At 33.3% G+C, this 26,757-nt stretch overlaps 1 protein-coding gene across 6 annotated transcripts in view; it reads right to left on the bottom strand.

Annotated features, from left to right (window-relative positions):
• The window catches only part of LOC105214123 (serine-rich adhesin for platelets), a 143,761-nt gene that overhangs the window by 104,264 nt on the left and 12,740 nt on the right, over positions 1-26,757 (bottom strand). For 3 of the 6 annotated variants that reach the window (XM_054236014.1, XM_054235999.1, XM_054236019.1), the window contains 2 exons: positions 13,873-16,766; positions 3,670-6,317 (listed from right to left, as the gene is read on the bottom strand). In XM_054236014.1, coding sequence (XP_054091989.1) covers positions 3,670-5,203 — 1,534 coding nt within the window. In that variant the 5' untranslated portion in view covers positions 5,204-6,317; positions 13,873-16,766. The remainder of the gene's footprint in view (positions 1-3,669; positions 6,318-13,872; positions 16,767-26,757) is intronic. The other 3 variants (XM_054236007.1, XM_011187350.3, XM_054236003.1) reach the window with 3 other exon arrangements.

Below are 26,757 nucleotides of genomic sequence, written 5' to 3' on the forward strand. Positions count from 1 at the left end.
TGAAAATTGATGACAAAATTTTGAATTGTTTTTGTGAACCAAAACTCCTTTTCCATTTCCTTAGAATTGAATTTAATGACATAAGTCCATTTAGTAAAATATTAATTACTATATATTAACTTGTAGTGGATGAAAGCGGAATTTTTATAACATAATTTTAAAATTTAATTCAACAAAAAAACTCAATAAGTAGTTTTTTACTACTTTCAGTCAGTTTTCAGTACTATTCCTCCTATAAAAACTATTTATTGTAATACCCACAAATTTCAAGTTACGCCTTTCTTGTTTCCGCGCTCATTTATACATACTTGTAATATAAAAATTTCATTTTTTTTTTAATTTTTAATTTTCTTCCCACACTTAATGCACGAAATTCACACGCTATCGATCGCCAGTGGCCGGTGGCCTATCAACTGCTACGCTGTCAATCACAAAAGCAAAAACAAAGTAACAACAACATTTACACCAACAACCATAATGATGATGTTGCCTTTAAAAATGATAATGATAATATTTGAGTCAGCGCGCCGTTTTGGTAACGACATGGCAACAGAAATGCCACAAAAATTACAAAAGAAAACAACAACAATAACAACGCAAAAACAAAATACCACTTGTTGCCAGGCATTTTTCAGCAACCGTTGGATTCCTGCGCCCGCTTTTGCACCTTTACGGAATTCTTCTTTTACTTCTTTTTGTTTGTTGCCTGTTAACGGTACGTGTTGTTCGTTATCAAATATTGCAGTTTATAAATTTTTGCCGAAAATCTGTAAGCCCAAAGACCGCACTGAATGAGATACGAGTGCGCGCATGCCGGCGGCGTATCGCCAGAGTTAGTCAACTATCAGCCAACCGCCAGGAGCTCGAGCCCACACGGCCAATTTAAGCGCGCCACCAACAGCACTGCAATGGAGGCAAGCGGCATGAGAGGCAAGAGTAAAGTCCGCGCGACCGGTGTATTTTGGGCAGCCACATAATAAATTCATATCGCCAGAAGTAATGAAGAGGGAGGCAGCGAGGCACAGTGACCCGATGGAAGCGAGTGAGTCTGCAAATGAGTGAGTGTAACAGTACTCAGCGCAAAGCTTTTGGATTTTTCATTTCTCGAATTCGACTGAAGGATGTTGCTGCCGCTTTTAGGTGCGCTTATTGAACAATACTTTGTTGCTTTTTGTATGTGTTACTTCTTGTTGGTAATGATAAACATCAACAGCGTGTATCTCGTAACATGAGTCAATTGACTTCTGGTTATGTTGATTGAATTATTACGGCCGATCACTGTATATCGATAGCTCTCCACCACACTGCAGTTGCAGTTGCAGTTAGTTATACACTGTTGCAATGTTATTGATAATGTTTGCATGACTTCTCGTTTCTTTCTTTTTTCGTTTGAGTGTGTGTGTCTCTTCGTTTAATGAAAGTTCAGTGCATGAGTAAACACTTTTAATTAGAGGGCAATGAGAGTAAAAGTTATGGACAAATGCCATATAGAAAGTGCACTCACGACGTAAGGAAATATTTTTTTGTATTAGCAGAAAGTGAAATAGGCAAGAATTTTCAGTTCATTTTTGGTTTGGAATTTTTATCTCAAAAAGTTATTCTTCAATTTGTTAGATTTCTATAATAAAAGTATTGTTGACTATTGGCAGACCTACAGACACATAGTCTGTGGTGCGAATATAGAATGTGACTCAATACAATGCAACAAAAAATATATGTTCTATTGCATATTCTAAATTTTTTTCTCAAAAATTCTTTCTATTTTTTTAATTATTTTTTGTGCCTATCATTATAAATAACACGAATTTATTTCTTTTTTTTATGAAAACAGCTCAAGAGCTTAACTAAATTATAGTCTCAAAATCATTTCAAAACAAAATTTCTTACAAAAATTGTATCCGCCAATTTTTAGCATATTAAAAATATATTAAGCATAAACTTTAAGTATGCTAATTTGTCAAAGATTTATATTTTACACGCCCTGCCACAGGCGAGAATCCGTGCATCTAACATGGCAGACCCTATTAGTTGGATATACAAAAAATTAAAAAAAAAAACATTCAAAAGTCATTATTATCTTTTCAGAAAGTGTTTTCTTTGCGACGCACACGGGATTAAGGCGAACATTTATTTATGTTTGCGCACTTTGTGATGGCAACAGTGGGGGAGAAGTGCAGCAAGAAGACGAATATTATATATATACACTAGACATTTAGCAGAAGTTTGTTGAGCACAATGATGACACTACAAAAGTGCGTCGTAAATCCGGCTAAGTTGCGTAAATTTACGTGATATTAACGGTAAAAAGAAAGCATTGGCATAGCATGTAATAATAAAGACAAATTGAAAAGAAAATACTTAGGCTACGCGAAGCTGGAAAAACAAAAAAATTATAATAATCGTGTGGAATAGTGGATAACTTTTATTATGATTTTTTTTTTAATAAATTTATTTTAAGCAGACAAAATGTGCAAAAATAAAATTATTAAAAATACTACATTTGAATGGAAAATTTTTGCTAAAATGTTTTTTATTCTTTTCAGATTTTATTGTTGAATTTGTTATTGCCGCGCCTTCAATGTGACTTTCACGCATCCTCTGCGCGCTTACGCTTTTTTAACACATACACACTCGACTGGTGTTCACAGTAGCTATCATATTTTTCGCTAATCCATATTTCTAACACTCTAGCATATCTCTAGCATACCACTAATTCCTACTTAGCACATTTTAGGCATGTTTACGCTTTTCTTTAGATATTTACTTTCATGGTTCAACGCACTTTATCTCAAGAATTTAGAGTACCTAATACAGAAGCCATTCATTTGCAGCATGAATGTACAAATTTGGCAGGCGAAGAGTCCAAATTTGTTGTTATTTTGCTGACAATAAAAATATTAAATTAAAACTATAAAATTTATAAATAGAACACAAACTCATAAAAATTAAATAAAGATTTTACGAGCAAATGTAGATCGCAACGCAAATGCTGGCAAAATGGTGGTCAATTTGTTGAAAACGGGAAAAAATAATGATAAGAGGAAAAAAATATTTCACTTTGATTCAATATATTTCCGTATTTCTTATAATGAAAAAAAAATATTTTTTGGAAAAATTTTGAATTTTAGAAAATTTTTACAACCACCCTAGTGTTTAAAAATTTACAAATCTGCTCTAAAAAAAATAATAATTAAAAATATTACGATTTTCTATAATGATGAACAATGAAATCTATTGCGTCAGCAAAATTGATTTGTTTTCGAAAATAAATAATTTTAAAAATCTTAATGAGTCTTATTGCGCATATTTAATGCACAATTAAATTTAAAAAATCCGGTGCAAAAATACGGAAATTTAGTTCAGCTAATAGACAATGACAAAATATGTTGCAGTATTTGTTTATAATGAGTAATTAGACAACAGATGGGAGTACGATGGACCTAATGAGGGTGGCTTTTGATCAGACTCACTTTTTCTCCCTTTTCATCCAACAATTAGATCACAGCTTATTGCATATATATAATTCTTTAATTCGAAAAACCATTATCCACTATATCTAATAGATCCCTAATTAATGGAATATAATCTTAAAGTTTGACAGATTTTTTTTATATAGAAATATCAATAAGTATTTTTCAAAAATATGTTAAAAAAGTTAATCGTACTCACTGTAATCACTTTGTTCTTCCTGCGTACCATTCACCGTACCGTCCGGCAGCAATTGTATGAAGCGATTCTTGATGTAGATCTGGATTTTGCGCGCTAAACCCGACAAGTGTGAGATGGTCGAGCGCTCGTTGCGATCCAAATTGTTGGGCATGTGCCTGCTGCCATTTAAGTTTCTAAAATTGTTCAGTCTTCTCGATTTCGGACTACCGTCAGAGGAACGTCGCACCATGCCGCCAGTATTGGCGCCGCCATGATGGCGTACAGCGCGTCTACTCGCGCTGCTAACCTCCGCTTGTGTTGAGGCGGGCGCGGATTGGCGCACGCTGCGCTCCGTGCGCGACAATAGTATGGCGGTGTGATGCGCTGAGGCGAATGTGAAGGCGGATGATGGCGGTGCCGCTGCCGCCGCTGCTGCTGAGTTCAGCAATGCACCAACGCCATCATTATCGTCGGGCGATGCTGTTGTATAGGAGTTGTAGGATATGCTCGGGCGGCTAGCGCGCTCAAACTGATCCTCATAATCGCTGGCGCTCGTGCTGGTGAGCATATTATCTAATGATGACGCTTCATCTTCGAGCGCATCATCGCTGGTGGCTTGCACTTGCTCTTCAATATAGTTTACATAACTAGTAGCAATACTAGGTGTTGCTGTTGTAGTAGTAGTTTCGAGTTTGTTTAACGTTCGTATTGGCGCCGCGGCCATTTGTAGATTTTCATTAGTATTTCTATTATTTGTAATTAAATATTTATTGCTAATACTATTTGCACTAAAACTAAGTGGTGTTGTGGCGGTGGTTGTTGTGGTAGTATGATGATCACCAGCAACTGTTGTTGTCGCCGGTTGATCGGTGTTTGCGCCGCTGCTACTGCTGCTGCTTGTGCTTGTCAGCTCATGCGCTTCATCGGCATTGCTGAATTTTTTACGCTTACGTTTGTTTGATATCAAATTCAGCATTTTGATGCGTTGCGCATTGTGCAACTGATCGTCGCTGAAGGTTGGTGGTGCGTGCTGCGCAGGCGCATGATCAGCGCCCGCTTGGCGTACACTTTCGCTGCCACCTGAGCGTTTGTTGTTCACATTAGCGCCCATAATGGTGGTGGCATTTTTCGCTTGACGGCTTTTTGGCAGTTCCGTCGTCGCATCCGCCGCTTCCTCATCGTGCGCTTGCGCACTTTCACTATAGTTACTGTTATGGCTACTATTTCGATTTGTATTTAAATTAATATTTAATGTGAAATTGCCATTAACTGGCACGCCATCAGCGACAACAACATCACCAACACTATCGCTGCGGTAGGTGTTTGTTGTATTTGTTGCATTCTGAAATGCGGCGTATGTCGCATTCGCCGCCAATAATTTATCCATTGTATGAGCGTGCTGCTGTTGTAATCTCGCCGCACTTGTTGTTGTGTTTGGCTGCAGTAACGTCGCTGGCAGCGCGCACACCATCATGCCCGGCCAATCAATGATTATCGAAAGGAGGGCACCCAGCAGCGCTAGGGCCCTCCAATACAGACGTAAATTCCTTCGCATGAACGAGATAAATAACCGGCGTTAAGCCAATAACGCTGGCCAACAACCAAACGCGCGTAAAAGTGGAAATTTTTACACAAAATTGTGATGGGTTGCAAGACGCCTTGGTTGCGCTTGGCTTCAGTTTGGGGCGGGAGAGGCGCTTAAGCTGGGTCCTCAATGCAAAAACTGAGCTTGTCGCAGCTTTGATCGGTATTAAAATCTTTAAATCCAATTCGGCTTGCTCTCAAAAGTCTCGTTTCGTTTGTTGTTTTTTTGTGGTTTTGCTGGAAAGGGTTCGTGTGTTGGGCAGTTCGCTAGCAGGTTTTTAATTTTTTTTAAATTGACAAAAATGATTATTTATTATTGACACCTTGTGCTACACAGTACTCGTTTTTATTCACTTTATATATATGTATGTATGTACAGTTATATTGCACGCAATTTTTCTTTTGTCGCTTAACTTTTTGCATACAAAATAAATCAATGCAATTAACTTTTACTTTTTTCAAAACTCGATTTCTTGAACTGGAAATTTACTGTTGCTGACTCTGAAATTTTGGAAAATATAATTTTTTTCAAGTCGCTTATTTTTTTATCTGCGAATTTTTAAACAATTTTTATTCGTTTTATTTTTAATTATTATTATTTTTTTTGTTTTATTAAATATATTTCTAGTGATTTATTTATGGCTTTTACGTTTTCTTCCTCGTGTACCAAGAATTTAGGTCACCATATTGTTGCAATATTTTACACAATACAATTTTAATGGTCGCTGATTTTCATCTTCGTCTTCCTCGTTGATAATGCATTTTTTCTCATTCTGCATAGATGTCGACCGTCTGGCCATAATATTCATGCAACGATGGCGTAATTTATTTGTCAAACGCATCGGCATCAGACGTTGGCGTTGCCAATTGATGTTTGCGCGCATGCGCCTTTACGCTGCAACTAAGCACTATTTGTTGTTTGTTTGCTATTCGATTGATGATTTGACTGTTATCACTATTACTTTACTTAATTGTACACGATTTTAATGTATGTAGTTGTTGTTTATTGCTGTTGTTGTTGTATGTAATGCATATTAAAACACCGTTTGGAAAATGGAAAAAGACGCCAGAGTCTCGAGTTGTAACTGCAAGTAGAGAGAAGAGAGGAGTGAGAAAATTAGATTTTTTTGGTAGAGGAATTTTATATAAATAAAATAAAATAAAAATATACAAGAAAATAATAACTTTAGATAATATATTATATAAGCAACAATACACACCACCAGATACGCCAGATATTTTAAATATTTCAAAATTTGTCAGCATCAGCTGTTTTCTACAAATATTTGTCAAAGTTGAACTCTTTGACGACTACTTGCTTACTTAATTTGACTTTTAACAGTTTATTGTATATAAAATTTTACTTTATGACAGCTCAGTATGTGCAGACGTTGACTTTGGTTATCAGTTGTTTGCTATATATATTACAAAATTAACAAAAAAATTTCTATCAGAACCAAATCTGAGAACTGACTCAATATTCTGTTAAAAGCGAAGTCTCTTTAATCTTAATCTTTTTAATCATATTGTGATTGAGAGAGCATATTTTCGCTCATTGCTTTAGCTTCTATCGCTCTTTAAGGCAACATCAGCTGCTTTGCTGACGTCATTCTAGCGCCATGGAGATGAGTTTTTATTTTAGCGTTTCTCTCATGGTGCGCTCTCAGAGTACTAACAATTTACCAAATGACAAAGGTAAATTTAGAAACTCAAAAGGAATATCGCGTTCATTTTGCATTTTACTCAAGCAATACATCACTTCTAAAGCAACCCTGACAGCACGAAGCTACAACTGCAAGCTTTTCAAATCGTCAAGGGGCTGTTCAGTCCACAATTAGAACTCATTTGTCCCCATTGCAATTAGTACGGAATTAATGACTTACATTCACGAGTACACTAAACACCGGAAAGTGATGAAAATCTCTAGACACCTGCATAGGATAACAGTTAATTAACGGCAACCTAACGGAACATACAAATTTCGCATAAAACAATAAGGAAAGTGTAAGTAATTAACGCAAACGCACACAAAACTCTTCACATGATTTATTTCGGGCAAATTTATATTACATACACAACAACAACAAATACAAGAGGCGACAAGCATTATTATTATTTATTAGCGTAGACAAGGAAAAGTGCGCCTGCATTCTGCCGCATTTATGAGTTGTCATGCGGCAAAGCGTTGTCCATGTCGGCCATTTTGGCGCGTAAAAACGACAAAACGACGACAAAGCGCGTGGCGGCAAAAGCAACAGGATGGCGAAGGGTGCAGTAGTGCTTAATGTGCGGACGCCTTGTAATATAGACGTCATGCCACGTTTAGAATTAGAATTGGGCGCGCATAATGCAAGTATCGTTTGACGCGCATATTCATGTTTTTATTGAGAATTTTAATTTTTTCTGAATGCAGCATGTTGCACAAATGGCGCACTGCCATGCTCAAGACATGCGGATACGCATCGTAAAAACGAAAATTTTTATGTCACACACAATTATCATGCGATAAACAATGGAAATTAATTTTTTTAAAACTTTGTTATATTTAGGCAGAGATTTTATGAAATTTTTAGTTTGATATATACATATTATTCTACATTTTTAATTGCAAATATAAATTCCGTTTTTTAGGCAACAAATAGTGACATAGTTGTTTTTGCTAGAATAAAAAAAAAAAAGATTTGAATACTTCCATGAAAATGTCTCTACAACAATAAATCACTGTGATTGCAGACAGTCTTAAAGTGTACACATTCAGTTACTCCAATGTCCGGAAATGTTAGCTAGAGTGTGAAACTCGAGCGCTCTCCAAAAGGTCTCGCATATCATTTGCACTTGATTTTTTACAAAAATAGCAAAAATGAAAAGAAAAACTTCCTCAACATTGACAGCTGAAAACAAAATTGTTACGAAATCTAGAAAAAAACGCCTGCAATAACAACAAAAACAAATATGTTTGTGTAGAATGGTGCATTTATGCATTTATTTTCGTCTTCGACACAGTTTAGAACAGCGGCGCTGCGACCTTTGTTTTCTACAAATTATTGTGTTGTGCCCACCAACCCACACTAGCGCATGCACACATACACAGAGAGCCAGCTAGACACTTCCTACTTCTTGAGCTTTTTAGCGTGATTTCTTGCGTTTGCACACAGAACACAATTATATAAGTAAATATATATATTATAATATATATTTGTATGTATTCTTGAGGACTATTGTTTACCCAAAAATAAGCTGTAGCCGATTTTCACTTTCCACACGCGTGTGACGCAACTTTTGCGTAACTTTTTGCAACAACAAAAATATGCAAGCAACAATTGCAGCAACGCACAAGTGTGCAACATAGTACAGTAACAGCTTTGGCAGTGGCGTCAGCAGAACACAATTATCGTTGGCAAGCATCTGCTGCGTGCGCATCGATGTGTTGTTGCATAAAAGCTGCTGCAACACGCTGTGCGCCTACATTTCCACTATTTTCTTATGTGCTTTCCCTTGCGCAATCTTTAGTCTCTATTCTATTTCAGCAATCGAAACACAGCGTGCGCTTTTCCTGCTACAATTACCTATTTGTATTTTTTTTATGTTGATATTCTATTTTCTAGCATGCGATTTATTTTTTTTTAATTGTAGCATGCGTTATTTTAATTTTTTATTTTTTTTATCTCAATTATCTCTCTTAAATTTAATAAGCAATATTTGAGGCTATTCGCAAAATAAATCTGAAAAATATCGCATGCAAATATATTTGCATTTAAGTATTTATATGAAATTAAAAAATTAACTACTGTCATTCTAGTCAAATTGCTGTCAGATAATTTGGTTTATTTCTGTATATTTTTATTTTGTTGAAAAACATCGGCAGTAAGCGTCATACATATCTACAACATGTATGTATTCTCTTGTGCGCTGGCTGTTTGCCCGTCACAGCTATCAATACTGTGACTTCATTTAATTAATGTTTGAAATTTCTCAAGCAAACAATTTTGCTCTAATGAGACATTTGTATTAATTGAAGAGGATTTTTTGCACTTTTCGTGTATTTAAAAAAATTCGAATTTTATTTTTGTTCTTCACCTTTTGTACACAATTTAATATCCATTTTATTTTATAAAAAAAATAAGAAAATTTCAATTACTAAAAATAAAGATGAATAAACTAATGCTACAACAACAACAATAATATAAAAAAAAAAATAAAATAAAATCATAACCCACAGTAATCTTAAGCGCCTAGTCGAAAGCGAGTTCTATTAACCGCCATTGAATTTTATGAGTATTTCTAATATTTTTTCTAATTAACTGTTGAAATAAAGTAAAAAAAAATCAAATCAGTTTATTGCCTGATTAGCATATTTTTGCAATTTTTCTTGTGTCTAATGACTCGCAATCCATTTTCGCATTGTTTTTTTTTCACTTTTTTCGGCAAAGAAGTGATTGCGATACCAATGCGGTTATGTGAGTGTGTTTTATTGCGGCTTTTATGACGTTGTCAAAGTGGTTTTCTAAATTGAACCAATAAATATTTAAATGACTCGATTTGACGCACCAACAAATTTTATATGCATTTTTGAATATGGAATTTATGTGACATATCGGACGTCATATCAAGAAATATTTTTTTTCGATAGATCTACACATACTATATATGAGCAAATGTATAATATAATTGAAGTTAATTAGCTGTTTTAGCATAAAACTGTATTTCTTTAAGAAAAACCCCAAAATTTAAAAAGATATCATTAAAAAATTAAGGAAAAAAATATATGATTGTCATATGATTTTTCAAATGCCAAAAGCATAGCGAGCTTATTTTCTTTAATATATTTATCAAATTTTTATACTTCTTCACATAAACATAAAATACTTTAAGAACCGCATATAATTTCTAAGCCATTCGACGACATTTTTGAGTTTTCTAAAACATATTAAACGGTCAATTGATATTTAACCTCACTTTTTTGACAATCTTCTCAACTCTGCACACATTTCGCAAATTTATCGCATAAATGACAGGGTTAAATTGCCGCAAAAGTGTTAATTTTTCCAATGGAATTTTACGACTTTTAAATGTTTTCACTTCTTTATTTCTTTCGCTAAACAAAAATGCGTACAACAATAAAAAAGGCACCATAACGATCACACGATCAGCGTCACGTTCTTTTGTTCTTTCACTTTCTCTCTCGCTCTCTCTTTCTCTTTCTTGCATTGATGTTGCTCTCGGCTGTCTATTGACAATACAATGTAGGATATCCAATAGAAAATATTCGCAAAAAAATACTATGTGGCAAAATACTAATTAAAAAATAAACAAAAATGTCTTCATTTCACTCGGCAAAAATTAAATTAATCTTTTGAGTAGAACGTAGGTAAATCGCGCATAAAAATGTAGCTTTGTCGTCAATGGGCTCAACACAGACGCAGAGAGCGTTTGACATGTATAGCTCAAGGAACGGGAAAAATTTTGAATTATGCGAAATTTTATTTAAAAAGAATTCGCTAAAAATATGCTGAGCAAAAGTGTGCATAAATCATATTTTTCCACACCCTTCAAATGCTCGAGAGAGTATGTTTAATATATATTTTTGGTTAGTGTGACTCGTGTACCAAAAATTTCAGACGTTTTTGAAACAAAAAAATTTGTTGGTAAAATTTATAAACTTATTTAGTATATGCCAGATTAATTAAAAGAATACAAATACAATTATATAATTTACTGTTATTTGTAGTAAATATTTATTGGTAGCTACATTGTTCCATTTCGCTAATAAATTTATAAATAAGCGAATGTGTGAATATGTGAATATGTTCGTAAAGCTTAACTGCCCTCAATTTCCGCAGACAGCTTGTCACATCAGCTTTTGCTTAATTTGACACTTGTCAGTTAACAAGTCAGCTGACAACGGCATTCAACAATTGCACGCAATTTCTATCAATTTTTTTTACGAAAATAAAATCACATTTTTTGTTAACTTTACATTTTTTGTAGACACAAAAGCACATAAATATTTCATTAGCAATTTATAGGCGGTTTAATTGCAGCGTTGCATTAGTCGCTTGTGCGCCAGTTCACTCAGAGTGTCTCTCTCTCAAAGGATTATTTGCGCGCTAACAAAAGAGTGTAAAGCCAATAGACTTATAAATAATAGAATTAATTCGAGGAATTCGTGAAGAATTACGCCGAAATGTAAATTTGTCAGAATTAATGTTCGTTATACTTTTTAATGTTTTAAAATGAAGAGAAAAAAATTAAAAAAATATATTTGTGAAAAAAAAAATATTAAAATGCTTTGAAGTTGGTCAGCAACGTGGGTATTAGCTTTGAAAAGGATTAAAAATGAGAAATCGAAAAAATTTAATAGAAAATCAAAGAGAAAAACCATTAAAATAAATTAATTAAACCAAAATTTGTAAAAAAATTAAACGATAAATCAAATTTCTTAAGCAGAAAAGCAGAAGTGACATTACAAAAAAAAATATATACAAATATACGATTATATAAAAGATATTACAATAATAAAAAAAAAACACAAAAAATAATAAAAAATTATAAAAAATTATAAAATGCATTACAATTTTTATATTTTTTTTAAAGCTCACGAAACAAATAAAATTTTTTAAAAAGACAAGTATTAAAATAATTCATTGGAAAATATATTATTTTTTATTTTAAAAGCTCATATTAAAAAAAAACACACAAATATATTTTTATGAATATACAAATTAAAAAAATTATCGGAAATATATTTTTTCTTAAATTTATTATTTTTTTTAACATCCATACCTTATTTTATATTTCTTTTCTTGCAAATTAAACACTCCATTAGTTTATTAAACCATTGAATTCAACTTTTTTAATTAAACCAAAATTTGTAAAAAAATTAAACGATAAATCAAATTTCTTGAGCAGAAAAGCAGAAGTGACATTACAAAAAAAAATATATACAATTATACGATTATATAAAAAATATTACAATAATCAAAAAAAAAACACCAAAAATAATAAAAAAAATTATAAAATGCATTAAATTTTTTTTTATTTTTTTTAAGCTCACGAAACAAATAAAATTGTTTAAAAATACAAGTATTAAAATAATTCATCGGAAAATATATTTTATTTTTTATGTTAATTTTAAAAGCTCATATTAAAAAAATATATATTTTTATGAATATAAAAATTAAAAAAATTATCGGAAATATATTTTTTCTTAAATTTATTATTATTTTTTTTTTTAATATCCATACCTTACTTTATATTTCTTTTCTTGCAATTTAAACACTCCATTGGTTTATTAAACCATTGAATTCAACTTTTTTCTCACATATTGCTTGCTAGTACTACAACAGCTTTCGTAAACACCATTAAAAATGTAAATTTTTTTCTGCAAAACTGCAACTCAATCGCCGATTTTCCATAAACAACATTGTAGAAAAGAAAGCAACGCACACTTTTGAGCTTCTCTAATTTATGCAGCCCGACACCGGCTGACAAGCATTTAAATACTGACGCCACTCGCACACCTGGCGTTCAATTAAATAATGTTGATGCGGAAAAACAATAATATAAAAGCATGCGCATACTATATATGCGTATATGACAACACACACACACATATATATATATATACATACATACATATATACATACACATACATATATATTTCTAAAATCCATCTAAGTAATTGCGCGTTCTAACGCCAGAAATGTGCAAATCAGCTGTGGCAGGCGAGAAGACCTTTCACCAAAACACTCACGCAAAGTGGCAAAATCGAATGTCATTGAATATCCTTGACTTCTCAAAGGGGGCTGAGTGGGTGCTGTTGCCGTTTTATTGACTTTTCTGCCTAGCTAATACAATATTTCGAGTGTCGTGCACCTGCTTGTACTTCAGTTTAACTTTCCAGAAGTATTCGAGAAGTAATTTATGCGCTTACTTATTTACAAACATACATACATTTGCATATACATACATACATATATAATTATTCGTGCCATTAAGTTGTGCCCTCCAAGACCCATAACTCGCGCCAAAGTGACACAAAGTGACAGTTATGTAGTGCATCAATTTCGCGTTCACTTAATTTTCAGCTGACTTTTTTATGCTATTCGCCAGTGCTTTGTGTGCTAATGTGCGTGTGTTTGTGTCTGTATGCATATTTGGCATTTTTCGCAAAACCAATATTGTCGCCTGAGTAGTTGCCATTCGTTGATTTACGTGTAATTTATTTTTAAATTGATAAATGCCGGCAGTAGTTGTTGCTACTTTTGTTTTGTATTTGTAATGTGTTGTATTGTATGTGTGTGTGTGTGTGGCATGTTGTCACCTAAGGTCATTGGCACCATTGCGCCAACACTAAACGTATTGAAATGCGATACAAGTGACAGAGACACGCATAAATGATGGAAAGTGAAAAAATAAAAGTTCAATTAAATATAAAACAAAAACAAAAACAATTTAATATAATAAAGTAATCGAAAAAACAAAGTATAAAACAGACACATTGTCAATTGAAATGTTTTAGTACTCAAGTGCCTATTTGTGGCACAAAAACAAACACATATACATTTGTGATACATATAGAGGATATTAGTACATAAGGGACAGAAAAAAAATCATTTAAAAGTATTATATTTACATACTTTGCGCGTGCTTTTGGTTATATGTTGTTGCTTTTGTTGTTGCAGTTTGTTATTACACCACTTGTAGGCTTCACTTTTGGCGACACTTTGCTGTTGCTCTGTCGAGTGTTTGGCTAAAAAAACACGAAAACTTTGCCGGTTTTATGCGGCAAACGTGCGCCGGCGCGTCGCCAAAACGCACCGCACGAACCACGAAATTTACAAAAAATAAAAACAACAATTTTGAAAAAGAAGACACAGTGAAACCACTAAAACACATTTAAGCGCCTCACAGTGAAGAAATTAAAAAACAAATTAACTTTTAATACAATTTGCCCAAATTTTTCGAACACCTAAGTACCCACTTTTGCATTTGTACGAGTACAAAAGTGGCCATGTAATTGGCCTTTAGTTCAACATTAAAGCTCAAGTGGCCGCAGTTGCCACTTCAAGCACTTAAAACCATCCGCGCTCAAAAATTACGCGGCATTCTCTGTACTCCCCCACCCACGCCAATAACTGGTGGCTCCTTTATTTATTGCAACGATACAAATTAATCAAAATCCACTTTAAGTTTGTATTTATCGCTTTTTTATTTGCCTGCAAGCAATTAAACTTCAATTAAAGCCGAAAAGCGAGCGTGCAACTGTAAATTAGGCACGACAGGGCAGGCAGGAAGCCCGGCAAATGCAGCAAGGAGGTGTGTGTGACACCCAAAAGCGCTACAACCGCGTACAAATTGTTTTTGCTCTTGTTGTTGTTGCCTATAAACCGCGACAATTTAATTAACATGTTGTCATGCGCGCACGCAATCGTCGAATGCCACTCGAATTAAATAGTTTCCTTATATTTTTTATGAGTTTCGTTGAATTTTTTACGCTTGCGGGTTGCGTGGTTTATCAGTTGCGTTTTATAAATTTATTATTTTTTTATTTGTTCGCGCACAAATGGCTTTTAAAGTGTGTCTTTTAATTTAATAAATTGCTTTTGTTAAGTTAATTGGGCTTTTAGGTGGCAACCATAAAGCGTAAATTAAGTGGATTTAAGTAGAAAATTATTATCTGGGCGACGTTGAGTGTTGTTGTATAGAATTCAAAGAAAGTAGTGAGGCAATATTAGTAGGTGTTTTAGTATGTTTAATGGACAAAGAAGCATTTTTTTTCAACTAGCAGTGGGTATACAGAGGTCGAAAGGTCGAATGTAAAATATTTATATTATGAACATATGAAATATTGAAAAGGACATTAGACATCTGAATATCAAGAACACCTTATATCGATAATAGAATAATTGTTTTTAATTATTTTTTGTTATTATCGCATTACCAGCCTTCATAAGTTATGAACAACGTCGAACAAGGTTCTACTTTAAAGTTAAGGGTGTGTACTATTTGACAAACTACGAAAAAAAAAATCAGACCAAACTTTCCTTCCTCAAAAAATTACAAAAAAAAAAAAAAAAAAAAAAAACAAATTAAAATCAACCTTGATTTCTGGCCTTAACTGCTTTCCCCTGTTCAAATCTGCGGAAATATATAATTTTGAAGTGAATTGTGAAGTACTGACAGCAAATCCTTTCACTAACTGTTCTGACAGTTCTCGGTCAAACGAAGAGTGCCACGCCTACGTTTAATGAGTTAAAAAGCAGAATAATTCAAAAGCAAACAACACAGCTGATTGGAAGAACGTCAACGCCGCAGCGGCGGTCTTAAAGCCATTACTACTCACATTCAATTTGTTTGTGTGTATGTATGTTAGTATTTGCATACGTGTGTGTGTGTGTGTGTGAATGTAAATGAAGCGATAACCTTAAATTATCAAATTAGACCGAGCACAAGCTTTGGGGTCAATTTGGCGTAAAGTAATCAAGCTAAATGCAACATGCAACATGCACTTGTTTCCAGCTCAGCGCCTGCAACACACACTTATGTATATACAGCAAAACCGAAGCCAAAAAGCATGAAATCCAAAAAAATTCAAATAAAAAAAACACTTAAATGTATGTACTTATGTAAACATGCATATATACATATGTATATGTATGTTTGCCCGCACACATAAGTACAGCGTTGGCTCGGCCAGCCGCCTAATTATAATGCCTGCACAAATTTCCTCGTTTTGTACGCATTTAATTATAGTAATCGCTCGGAAATTGCCCAAAAATCGAGACAAATGAAATTGCGGAACAAACGCAATGGCAACTGGCAACCGGCAGCAAGCAGCAAGCAGCATGCCACAACAATAACAGCAACACACACTTGCTACAAGAAATACTCGTAAATGAATTGTGTGCTTTGTCTACCTTCACTTACTGACCAACATTTTATGAACTGTAAATGCGCTGGGAGGGGCGGCAGGCGCACACAGCCACATAAACACACACTCAAGCCATGCATGTGTGGCACGGAAGGTGGTACCGCACTGCTGGCTAGCCGGTTAGGCAGTCAGCTGTGATCTGTGAGTTGAGAGCTGCCGGCAGTCGGTCAATTGTGCATTCAAGTATTGTCGAAATGAATGACTGAGTCGCAGCACAAATCATTGAGTGACTGGGCTGCCGTCGCCGCCTAATGAACGACCGAACTTTGTGCAGCGAAAATGTGACGCAGATACATGCAATACCAGCGTTACTTTGTATAATCTGTGGTTACATACATATGTACACGTGGACACTTATGTATGCACGACTGGGTGAGCAACAAGTGCTAAACCTGTTTAACCTAAATTCCTGAAAATTTGTATCGAGAAAATTACAAAAAAAAAGCAAAAACGAAAACAACGAAAACGAAAAGTGCACCAAAAAAGCCTCGAAAACCCGAAAGTAAAACTAATTTAAATGAAATCAGTTCGTGGTGGCGGCGCGCCAAAGTGAAGCGTGAATCGCGCGTTAATGAAATCGGAGCTGTAGTCGAGTGGAAACTGGAAAAAAAAGTTTCGAAAATAAAAAATAATTAAAATCAAAACCAAAATTAAAATACAGTAAATTTATGAATAGGCAAACGTAATAAAAATTAAAATATAACAAATGTAAATTACAATGGGAGTAAGTATAGAAAAAATAAATATAAATATGAAAAAAAAAGTTTAGAAATAAAAACACGTTAAAATTATAACAAAATAAAATACAGGCACTCTTGTTATTAGGCAGCAGTTTGATATTGAGACATAAGCGCTGCTTGAGTTTTCATTATTCATTAAATAGCGCTTGACTGACACCCAGACTCCGGAAGGCAAATGAGTGGCTTCACTGCGTGTGACTAATTAAATGCATCTGAGTAGTTGACTAAAGTAGTTTGAAATGTTGAAGTTAATGCAGATGATGCAAACAATAACAGACGTCAACATGTTCAAACTCGGGTAAATTGAAATTAAAATAAAAATTTGCATGATAAAATTATGAAAAAATTTAAATACTGAATTTGTTTAAGAATAATATTTATTTTATTTTATTTTATTTTATTTTATTTTATTTTATTTTATTTTATTTTATTTTATTTTATTTTATTTTATTTTATTTTATTTTATTTTATTTTATTTTATTTTATTTTATTTTATTTTATTTTATTTTACTTTTATTTTTTTTTGTAGTATAATCTGTTAATTTCTTCATTTTAATCTGTCTAACATTTTTCCACACATCCGTTATTACAGCGCTGTACCGTTTTCTCTTTAATTTTTTGCTCACGCCCTTTACTCGTCTCATCTCAACTCAGCCTAATTGCGAGTGCCACCCATGTGACGACCTTCCTGTTGTTAACCACCTTTTCGCCTTAGAAAATAGTTGTAGACTAGCATTTGGTAATTAGCTCGAAGCTACTTAATTTCTGTCGCACACAAATGGCTTGAAATATTTTCGCTTTATGAAATGTGTGTGTGTGTGTGTGTGTTTATGTGCAGTGGCCGAAAAGTGCTTGGCATTAGCAACTTTTTGTACATTTTTCTCGACAATAGAATGACTTGACTTGACAACAATGGTTGTTGTTGTTTTTATTGTTGCTATGCGCTGATTTGGACAAATTAACATATGCACACATAACCTAAATATGCCAACAATGGAGCTGTGAAGAGCCCATATTATGTGCCTACATACAAACAAAGTAACAAAGTACAAAATAGCAACAAGAGCAACAGCAACAACAACAAATGAGACTTAACAATAAAGTATGTAGTAGCAGCAGCCTCAACTCTTGTTTGCTCAACTATTTGAGTTGGAAATGTGATATTTTTCCAAAAAAAAAAACTTAAAAATTCACGGATTATGCAATTGCAGTTATGTGTGTATGTATGTATGTATGCGTGTGATGATGTGTCGTTTTGTTGGTAGTTATTTTAGTTGTTTTTTCTACTTTAGTGCATTTTCACTCGGTCATGTGGTAAATGTTGCGTACCCAGGCGCTTATGTGTGTATGTATGTATATAGAGTTATATATCTTCATATGTATGTATATGATACAATATATACACATTTTAAAGTTACTACATATTTATAATTTGTTTTTGTTATTTTCATATTTATTTTAATTTTTCAGGTTTTTTTTCTCGTTTTTCAACCCGCCTGCCCGCCTCTAATTGACAGCGCCTGTCAGCCGTTTTCAACTTATTAATTTATTTTAATTGAATATTTAAAATTTTTTATTGTCTACACTAATTAGATGCGCCCACTGAATTCCGAAAATAGCAGAAATAAATGAAAATGAATAAATTCAAATGGCTTGCATTCAATGTACGAAATAGGCTGGAAAACACAAAAACGACTAAATAGTTACTAGATAATCTAGTTGCAGTCAGTTATGTCAGTGTGTGCATGCGTTTTTGTCGCCTCATTTACTAGCAACAATATGAAAATCAAAATCTGAAAAAATAAAAATTAAAAGTTTTTGTATAAATTTGCTTTAAATCTCACTGAAAAACACACATTTTTCGCTAGATGTGAGCCAAAAACAGGTCAAAAACAACAATTTTCAACAATTAAATTAATATCTAAACACATACGTATGTATGTGTATAGCTGTGTATGTTTGTTGTTATGCATACTCATTGTATTTTTGTAATGGCTTGCTACAAATCAAATTGTTTGGAATAATTGCCAAGCACTAAAATTTTGAATGTCACAACTTGTTCACTGTTCGGTAGCTTGAAATGTGCGATTAATAAACAACGCGGCGTTTTCTTTTATTTTGTTAAAAAAAAAATTATATCATATATACATATATAATAGGTATTTATGTATGGTAAAACGAATTGTTTTATGACATATTTGAAAGTTCTGTCGAGCAAAAATACTAATAGAATTAGGCAATGTTATTTTTATTATTTATTCATGTATTTAATTTTTTTTTAATATTCAATGCCATTTTAATTCTAAAAAAATATTTACATTTTTTTAATAATTTTATATAAAAAAATTAATTCAAAAATAATAATCTTAATAAAAAAAATTCTAATTCAAAATTTACAATATTTTCAAAAAAATATTTATTTCAAAATAATTTTTTAAGCGAAATCCAAAATGTAAAAAAAAAACAGTTTATTGATTTAAAAAATTTTCAAATTTTTTTTTAATAATTTTCCCAAAAATATAATTTTCAAACAACCTTTCAAAAAAATGTAGAATACTTATTTTTTGTATTTATTACTCAATTTTCATTTCTTTTTATTAAATGATTTTAATTATTTATAATTAATTATTATAAACCTTCACTACTACAGCACTCCAAAGGTACAGATCTTACTTTACACTGCTCTATAAAAGTATGCACTAATTTTGTATTTTATTGCAATTTCTCTGCCTTCGCGCTGTATCACTTCTTCACACAAAAATGTCTCTCTGTGCTCAAAAACGCATAAATTTATATGCAAATGCATCACTGCATAAATTCTTGCATATTTCACTTATAAGCAACTGTCTAATTATCGAAGTACGAAGTGACACATATTTCTTGCGCCAAAATGACAGCCGAGATTTGTAAGACCCACTAAAATGCAGAAAATACCAAGACAAAAAAGAAGCGATAAATGTTGCTTACGACCTGTATATGTTGGTCTGTATGCGTGCAGAATTTACGCACTTCATTTTAAAAATGCAAGTGTGGCACATAAAACTGAAAGCAATTAAATTTTGGATGTACGACACTGAGAACTATACAAGATGGACACAACAAAAAGGTGAAAATAAAAGCAAATATAAAATATAGTGGTCTCAAAAGCTCATGTGAAAAGCGGCAATTGTTTTTTGGAACATTATTCATTATGATTCGACTTCAATACTGTTTTTTACTTCAGCTGTTGAGGCTAAATCCGTATTGAAATTTACTTTTCTCAAAGTGAAAGCTCAAAGCAGAGCTTTTTTAAAGCTTTTTATAAACAAAAAGCTCAGATATGTTAAGCTCGTCACAATATTAAGACGAAATATTACAAATCATTATTTCTTAGATCCGATCACTCAGAACATATAGGATTCACCAATTTAAATAGAATTTTAGGTAACAAGATCTTTAATGCACATGTGCTGTGATGCAAACTGTCACCGGGTAGGTTATATATTATTTATGAGTGTAAGCAATAATTTAGGAATTTAAAAACCAAAAAATTAATGTTAACTTCAAGGGCTAATATTTTGATCTTCCGCCGGATCTATGCAAATGAAAATATTGAGTTTTCGAACAATTCATGAATGTACTGAAGGGCGAAGATACAAATCACTTCAAAGACCTTCTACACTTGCTCAAGGTTCATTGTTCCACTGCTATTCTTAGATATATTTCTACTAAGTGGGGCAATCACCGACTGTCTAATCAAGAGGAAATTAATTAAATAATCGCCAAAAAATATGTACAGTGACACCCAAAAATATACCACAATGGTAAAAACTGCCAAAAACACAACGCTACGGAAATACCACAAGAAAAACACAAAAAATATAAATATAAAAATAAAAATAACAACAACCACCAGAAAAAACGAACGCGCACAACGAACTTTTTCAAGTGAAGCGCGCAACATTAGACGCGAACGAATGTGAATGCGCCCGCCAACAAGCGTACACATGCAAGCGCGCTGAGATGCTGTCCGCGCCGCCACCAATTGTTGCGATGAGTTTAGCAAGGTGTTCAGCGCAATAGACGACGGCATAGATACCACAACTAACGGTGAACAACAGCAATCAACTTGCAGGCCGGCGATAAGGGACAAGCGTTGTTATTACGCGGACATTGCTGGGAAAAGCGTACGCAGACGGCAAGAGGGGGACGCGGGACGCGCGTCCGACAGTTGTCGTTTAATGGCGCAAAGTAGAGCGATGCCACTGACTGACTGACTGACTGCATGCCAGCGAGTGTGAAAATGATGCCAGAGGGCTGCGCTCGGGCCAGCAGGGCACAACGCGGCAGGCAATGGACATCAACTAAAAACCAAAACTGCCAACAGACGACAAACCGCAAAAACACTAAAATGCAGATGAGTACGTTATAAAAACGACAACAAATAGAGTAGCGAGCGATATGTTGCGCGCGGCGAGCATTAGAGGGGCGCAGCGCGGTGGGCCGCGTGGCATTGTGGCTAACAGTGCGTAATAATAGTTTAGGCTTTTCGCTGTTTTGCTAAATGTGTGTGAGCATGTGTTTTGGTATGCAAGCGGAGAGCGCGCGCTTATTTAGATGCTAATGCAAATATAAGCGCGCGCGCGTGTGTGTTTGTGTGCAGTTGCAATTCCTGGCATCGCGCAAAGTGCGTGACTTTTAATTAGACTGCAATAAATGCGAAAATGAAGTGGCAACAACTAAACAAATATCTACATATGTGTTTGCATGAGTCGGCATGGCGGCCGTGTGTTGGCTATGTTGTAGATAAGCGCGCATATGTTGTCGTGCACGCGCGTTTGTACAGATATTCAATTGAGTATTTGCATGCGCGCGCCTGCCGCCAGCGATGCAAATCGATCAATTGAAAGCGCGTGCAATAGTTTTGATATACGTTTTTCTTGTTTTGCTTCGATATTTTGTTTTCGAAAATTTTCTCGGTTTTGGTAATTTTTTATGCGGCACTTCTATGCTTTCGTTGAATTATTTACGAATTTGTGGGGTGTTTGCGCGCAACTCAGACAACATTACTGAACGCTCACACACACATATACATGTATGTTCACATATTTATAGGCGCATAAGCTAAAAAGTAAACACATATGTTTGTAGCGTGGCGGGCCTCACTTAGGGGGGCGTTTGGGGTTATGCCAAAAAACTAAAATAGTTAAAACAATTTTAAGTGAATTTATTTTTGTCTAGCGCGTCGCAACACCGAAAGCATATCGATGAAAACATTGTCGATGCAAAGGAAATACATACATACACATACATATACATATATACAAATATATTTTAATATAGGAAAAAAGAGAAAACGTTTAGGTGTTGCTAAATACCTTTGCTTGACATCACTTTGAGCATAAAATACATGCGTACACACACTGTCGCATGTGAAGATGCTGTGCCACACGCATACACACACAACCACAATTATATTGCTTTTGGTGGGCTACCAGTTGGACGCGTCCGCTTCGTTGGCTAGCTGGCGACAACTCACTTAAATTTGAAGTTAAAACGAAAAATATTCAAAATGACACACGCACACATAAACATGCATACGAAGCTACATAAATTGCGTATATTAAAGCTATGAAAAGCTGCAAGCGCAAACTGACACAAAGAGTTGACAAAAGGCAGACATGAATTTTTGTATTTTTAAGGCACTCACGCACACACACATGCACGCATTTTACGCACTTAAATAAAATAAAAACATATTTTCACAAAACTGTAAAGTTTTCTTTATGGGCCTAGGCAACAAACGACCGCCGTTAGGTAACCAGCAACACACACACATAGATATAGCGTCATACATATATATGTATATATACAAACCATTTATGTATATGTGAGTGCTTTTTTAAGTTAAATATAGTTATTGTTTAAATGTTTAATTGATGGCGAAGATGTATACAAATGTTGCAGACGTCATTAATTTGTCAGTTGATTTGTTAAGCAGACAATGTTAACCAAAAAAAATTAATGAACTATTTATTTAAAAAACTATTTAATGGTAATAAATAAAAAAAAATTAAAAACTGCTCATGAAATTTTACAAAAAACTAAAACAAAAATGATAATAATAATATTTCAAAGAAAAATATTGTGAAAAATTAAACAAAAAAAAAAATAATTATGTAAAAATATGTGAAAATTAAAAACAAAAAATTATAAGAAAAAATAAAAAAAATATATATTTTTAAATATTATATACAAAAAATACATAAATAATACATTAAATATAATATATTGATTCAAATAAATAGGCCAAAAATACTCTCTTCTAATGACTATGAACGTAACTGAGTAAGAATAAAATAAAAAATTACAGCAAAAATGCCTTCTTTTCTTGCCAGCGCTCTGAGAAAAATCTCTACTGTCACTGTGCACAACACTTGCTCGCCTCTTGTTTTCCACACACTCGCTGCCGCACTCATCAACGTGGCGCACCTTCAAGGTGCTGAAGCGCAAATTTCCCGTGAAATCTTATTTTTACAATTTGTCATTTGCTTTCTTTAATTAAAATAGTAAATATGTGCATATATATGTATACTTGAATCGGCTCCTGTCGCGCCATACAACCCTTTCATGCGCCGCAAGCAATTGGAATATTTTAAATGCTTCAGCAATTGCTTCCGGCTAAAAATGCCAAACATAACTAAATGGAGATATATATATATATAATGTATTGAGCATAGATGTGTAAATATGTAGCGGTATACACCAAAAGTCTGTTCCATGTGTACTAGGTACCATATAAAAATACTTGTGCCACAAGTTGAGGCACATTAGGTAGCAGCAATGTGGTGGAACGGAGATTTTTCAAGTCGACTTTGTACTATTTATTAGTTGAAATATTTTTTATAGCTATACTATTTATTAGTTGAAATATTTTTTATAGCTTACTTTTTTAGAAAAAAATTAATTTTTTTCAAATCGAAAATTATTTAGAAAACCATACTTAAATTTTTCGGCAAAATTTTCAGTGAAAAAATACTAATAAATATTTAAATGTATTTAATGTTATATATTTTTGAAATTCAATATTTCTAAAAATAATTTTTCAAAAACTAAAATTTAAAAATCTTATTTTTTTCGAAAATTAATATTTCAAAATTTTAGAATTATTTTTTTAAAAAACTTATTTTAAAATTTTATTCTAATTTTTCTTTAATATCATCAAATATTTTAGTGAAAATTTTCAATTAAAATTCACTTTCTCTTCGTCTTCAAAATATTTATTTTTATATTAACTCCCAGAAACTTAGAATCTCTGTCAAAATACTTTTTGTTTATTTGTTAGAAAACCCACAAGCAATTATACATACATACAACAAAGCATGGCAATCTCTTATTTATCGGTGTATACATGGATGTAATTAGAATTTACAGATACTGCAGCACCATTTCTTTGACTCACAACAATAACAACATTGTGTGCTAAATATAAATCATTCGTAATTACTGGAAGTATTGTGTATCTGTTCATCAGGAAGTTCAATGGGTTAGAGATAGTTGATAATTAATAAGCAGAAGCGACTCAAGTGCAAAAATAAACAAACAAACAAACAAAAACGTGTAAATACACTGGGCAAATTTGTAGATTTCGATATGAGTTCAATTAAAAAAAAAATATTGAAAAATGAAATTGATAAAAGAAATCAGTCAAGTCATAATGACAATTAACAATATTTTATATAAATCAATTCAAAAAACAAAAATAACTACAGTTGAACTTCCCTAACTCGAATCCCCACAATCTACAAAAAAACTTCGAGTTAGAGAGAGTTCCGAGTTACGGAAGGTAATTTGTATTAAATTTGACTTATATTGCTCATTGGAGAGTTCGAGTTATGGAGAACTTCACGTTATAGAAGTTCGAGTTATGGAAGTTCAACTGTATTTGCTAATTTAATTTGCCTTAATTTTGGCCAACTAGTGATGGATACTTTCATTACACAAATGCAATTGCACACACTTGTCCATCTATTCAAAAGACATTCAAATCCAAATACTTTCTTTACCAACTCACAAAATGAGCATTTTTGCCTTTTTGCCAGATTTTTCGCCGCAAATGCGGGTCAAGCATCTAATTCAAGTGTCACACTTGACAGTTGAGTACGCTGGCCACACTGGCACAAGCATTTGCAATGCATTTTCAGAGAGTTGTGTGCGAAAAGCAATGCAAATGCGCTAAAAATATTATATTTAATTTAAATTTAAAATGCGGCTGGTTCTTGAATTCATATAACAGTTGTTTGTTGCGAGCTCTACAAATATTTAGCGCAAAATGTTTGCTGTCAGCAAGAATTTGTTTGGTTGCTAATTGAATGAAATGCAAGGAAACAAAAAATGAAAAATAAAATGTTTGAAAAGTGTCATATATAAAATAAATATTTTACATAAATTTCATATTGAAATAATTAAAAATATTTGTTTTTAAATTAAAAAACAAAAACCTTCTTTTTCTGAGTGTACGCCCAACAACCGTTAGCAGTCGGCTTTCATTGCCATTAGCACTGCCAACACATACATATTTTAGGCGCATTTCCTGCAACTGACTTCCTTACTCAGCCTTCGCCCACTCTTATTCACTTATAGGCTCTCATAACTGCACCAAAAACGAAACGAACTCAAGTGCTAGTTAATTGCATGCCACAGCGATATCTGTTTATGCAGCCGCACGAAATTTCGGTTGTTCGCCTGCTTAAGGTGCAAGATCACTGCGCGATCACTGATCAATCAGTGCTACTTGACTCTGCCGCATTCATTGGTTTGCGGTTGCACCTTTGTGGCATTGAAATCGAAAACAAAATAAACTCATATACAATTACATTTAAATTATAAAGTAATCACGAGTGAAACAAAAATAAACAGCGGCGATCGCAGTGATCCAGTTGGATTAAATAAGTGAAATAGTAAAGAGAGAATGCCATACGAAAGTGAAAATCACGAAAGTGAAAATTTGGAAAACAAAAGCATAGAAGGTTTTCGAACTAAAAATGCGAGTAAAACGAATAACGGCATTCTCAAATTATCTCTGTGTTTCACGACAGTGCTGCCCAATCACTTTTTTGTTGACTGGTGGCGCGCATAAATTAAGCTATTTGGCTTACGCTAAATTATTCGTCGAGCGCTCCATTTCTATATAAATTATGTGCACAAATAAGTGCTAAACATAAATGCATAATAAAGCCATAAAGAAGTCAACGCATTACGATTCAACACTTGATCGAACGGCCAAAGCACAAAAACTTAGCGCAAATTAGTTAGTCACTGATTGAAAAATATGCAAATCTCTCTATAAATTATGAACTTTTGAGATCGGCGCGAAATGAGTCATTGTTATTGTTTTAAGCCTCTTTTTAGACAAGTTGAGCAGCAAATATTGTTCGAAACTGTGCCAAAATCAGAAACTATTTTTTTAATTTTTTATAATTTTTTATTTATTTTAAATTTTTGTTTTTTCGTCTACCAGACTTTAAACCACTTTTTGCACTCACTTTTCAACACAGCCTGTGCTCAAATGTATGCAAATTTCTCTTAAATTTATTTAAGCCATATTTGAAATTGATTAAACTGGACCGGTTTTTGTTTGTTTTAGTAAATTTAAATTTTTTAGACATTTTTTAATCAGTGAGCTAGTTTGGATTATTTTTAATGAATAGATTAGTTTTTTTCGTCTTCAAGTGACATTGACAACTGTTTTCCCGTATTTTTTTATTAAATTTTTTTTTTTTAATTCAAATGTAACTATTTGATTTGAGATCTGTTGGACTTTGCGCACGGCATTCTCAACAGCTGATATCTCCACAAACGCAGCAATGAAT

This window comes from Zeugodacus cucurbitae, chromosome 2 (assembly GCF_028554725.1).
Source record: "Zeugodacus cucurbitae isolate PBARC_wt_2022May chromosome 2, idZeuCucr1.2, whole genome shotgun sequence".
Classification (NCBI taxonomy): Eukaryota; Metazoa; Arthropoda; class Insecta; order Diptera; family Tephritidae; genus Zeugodacus; species Zeugodacus cucurbitae.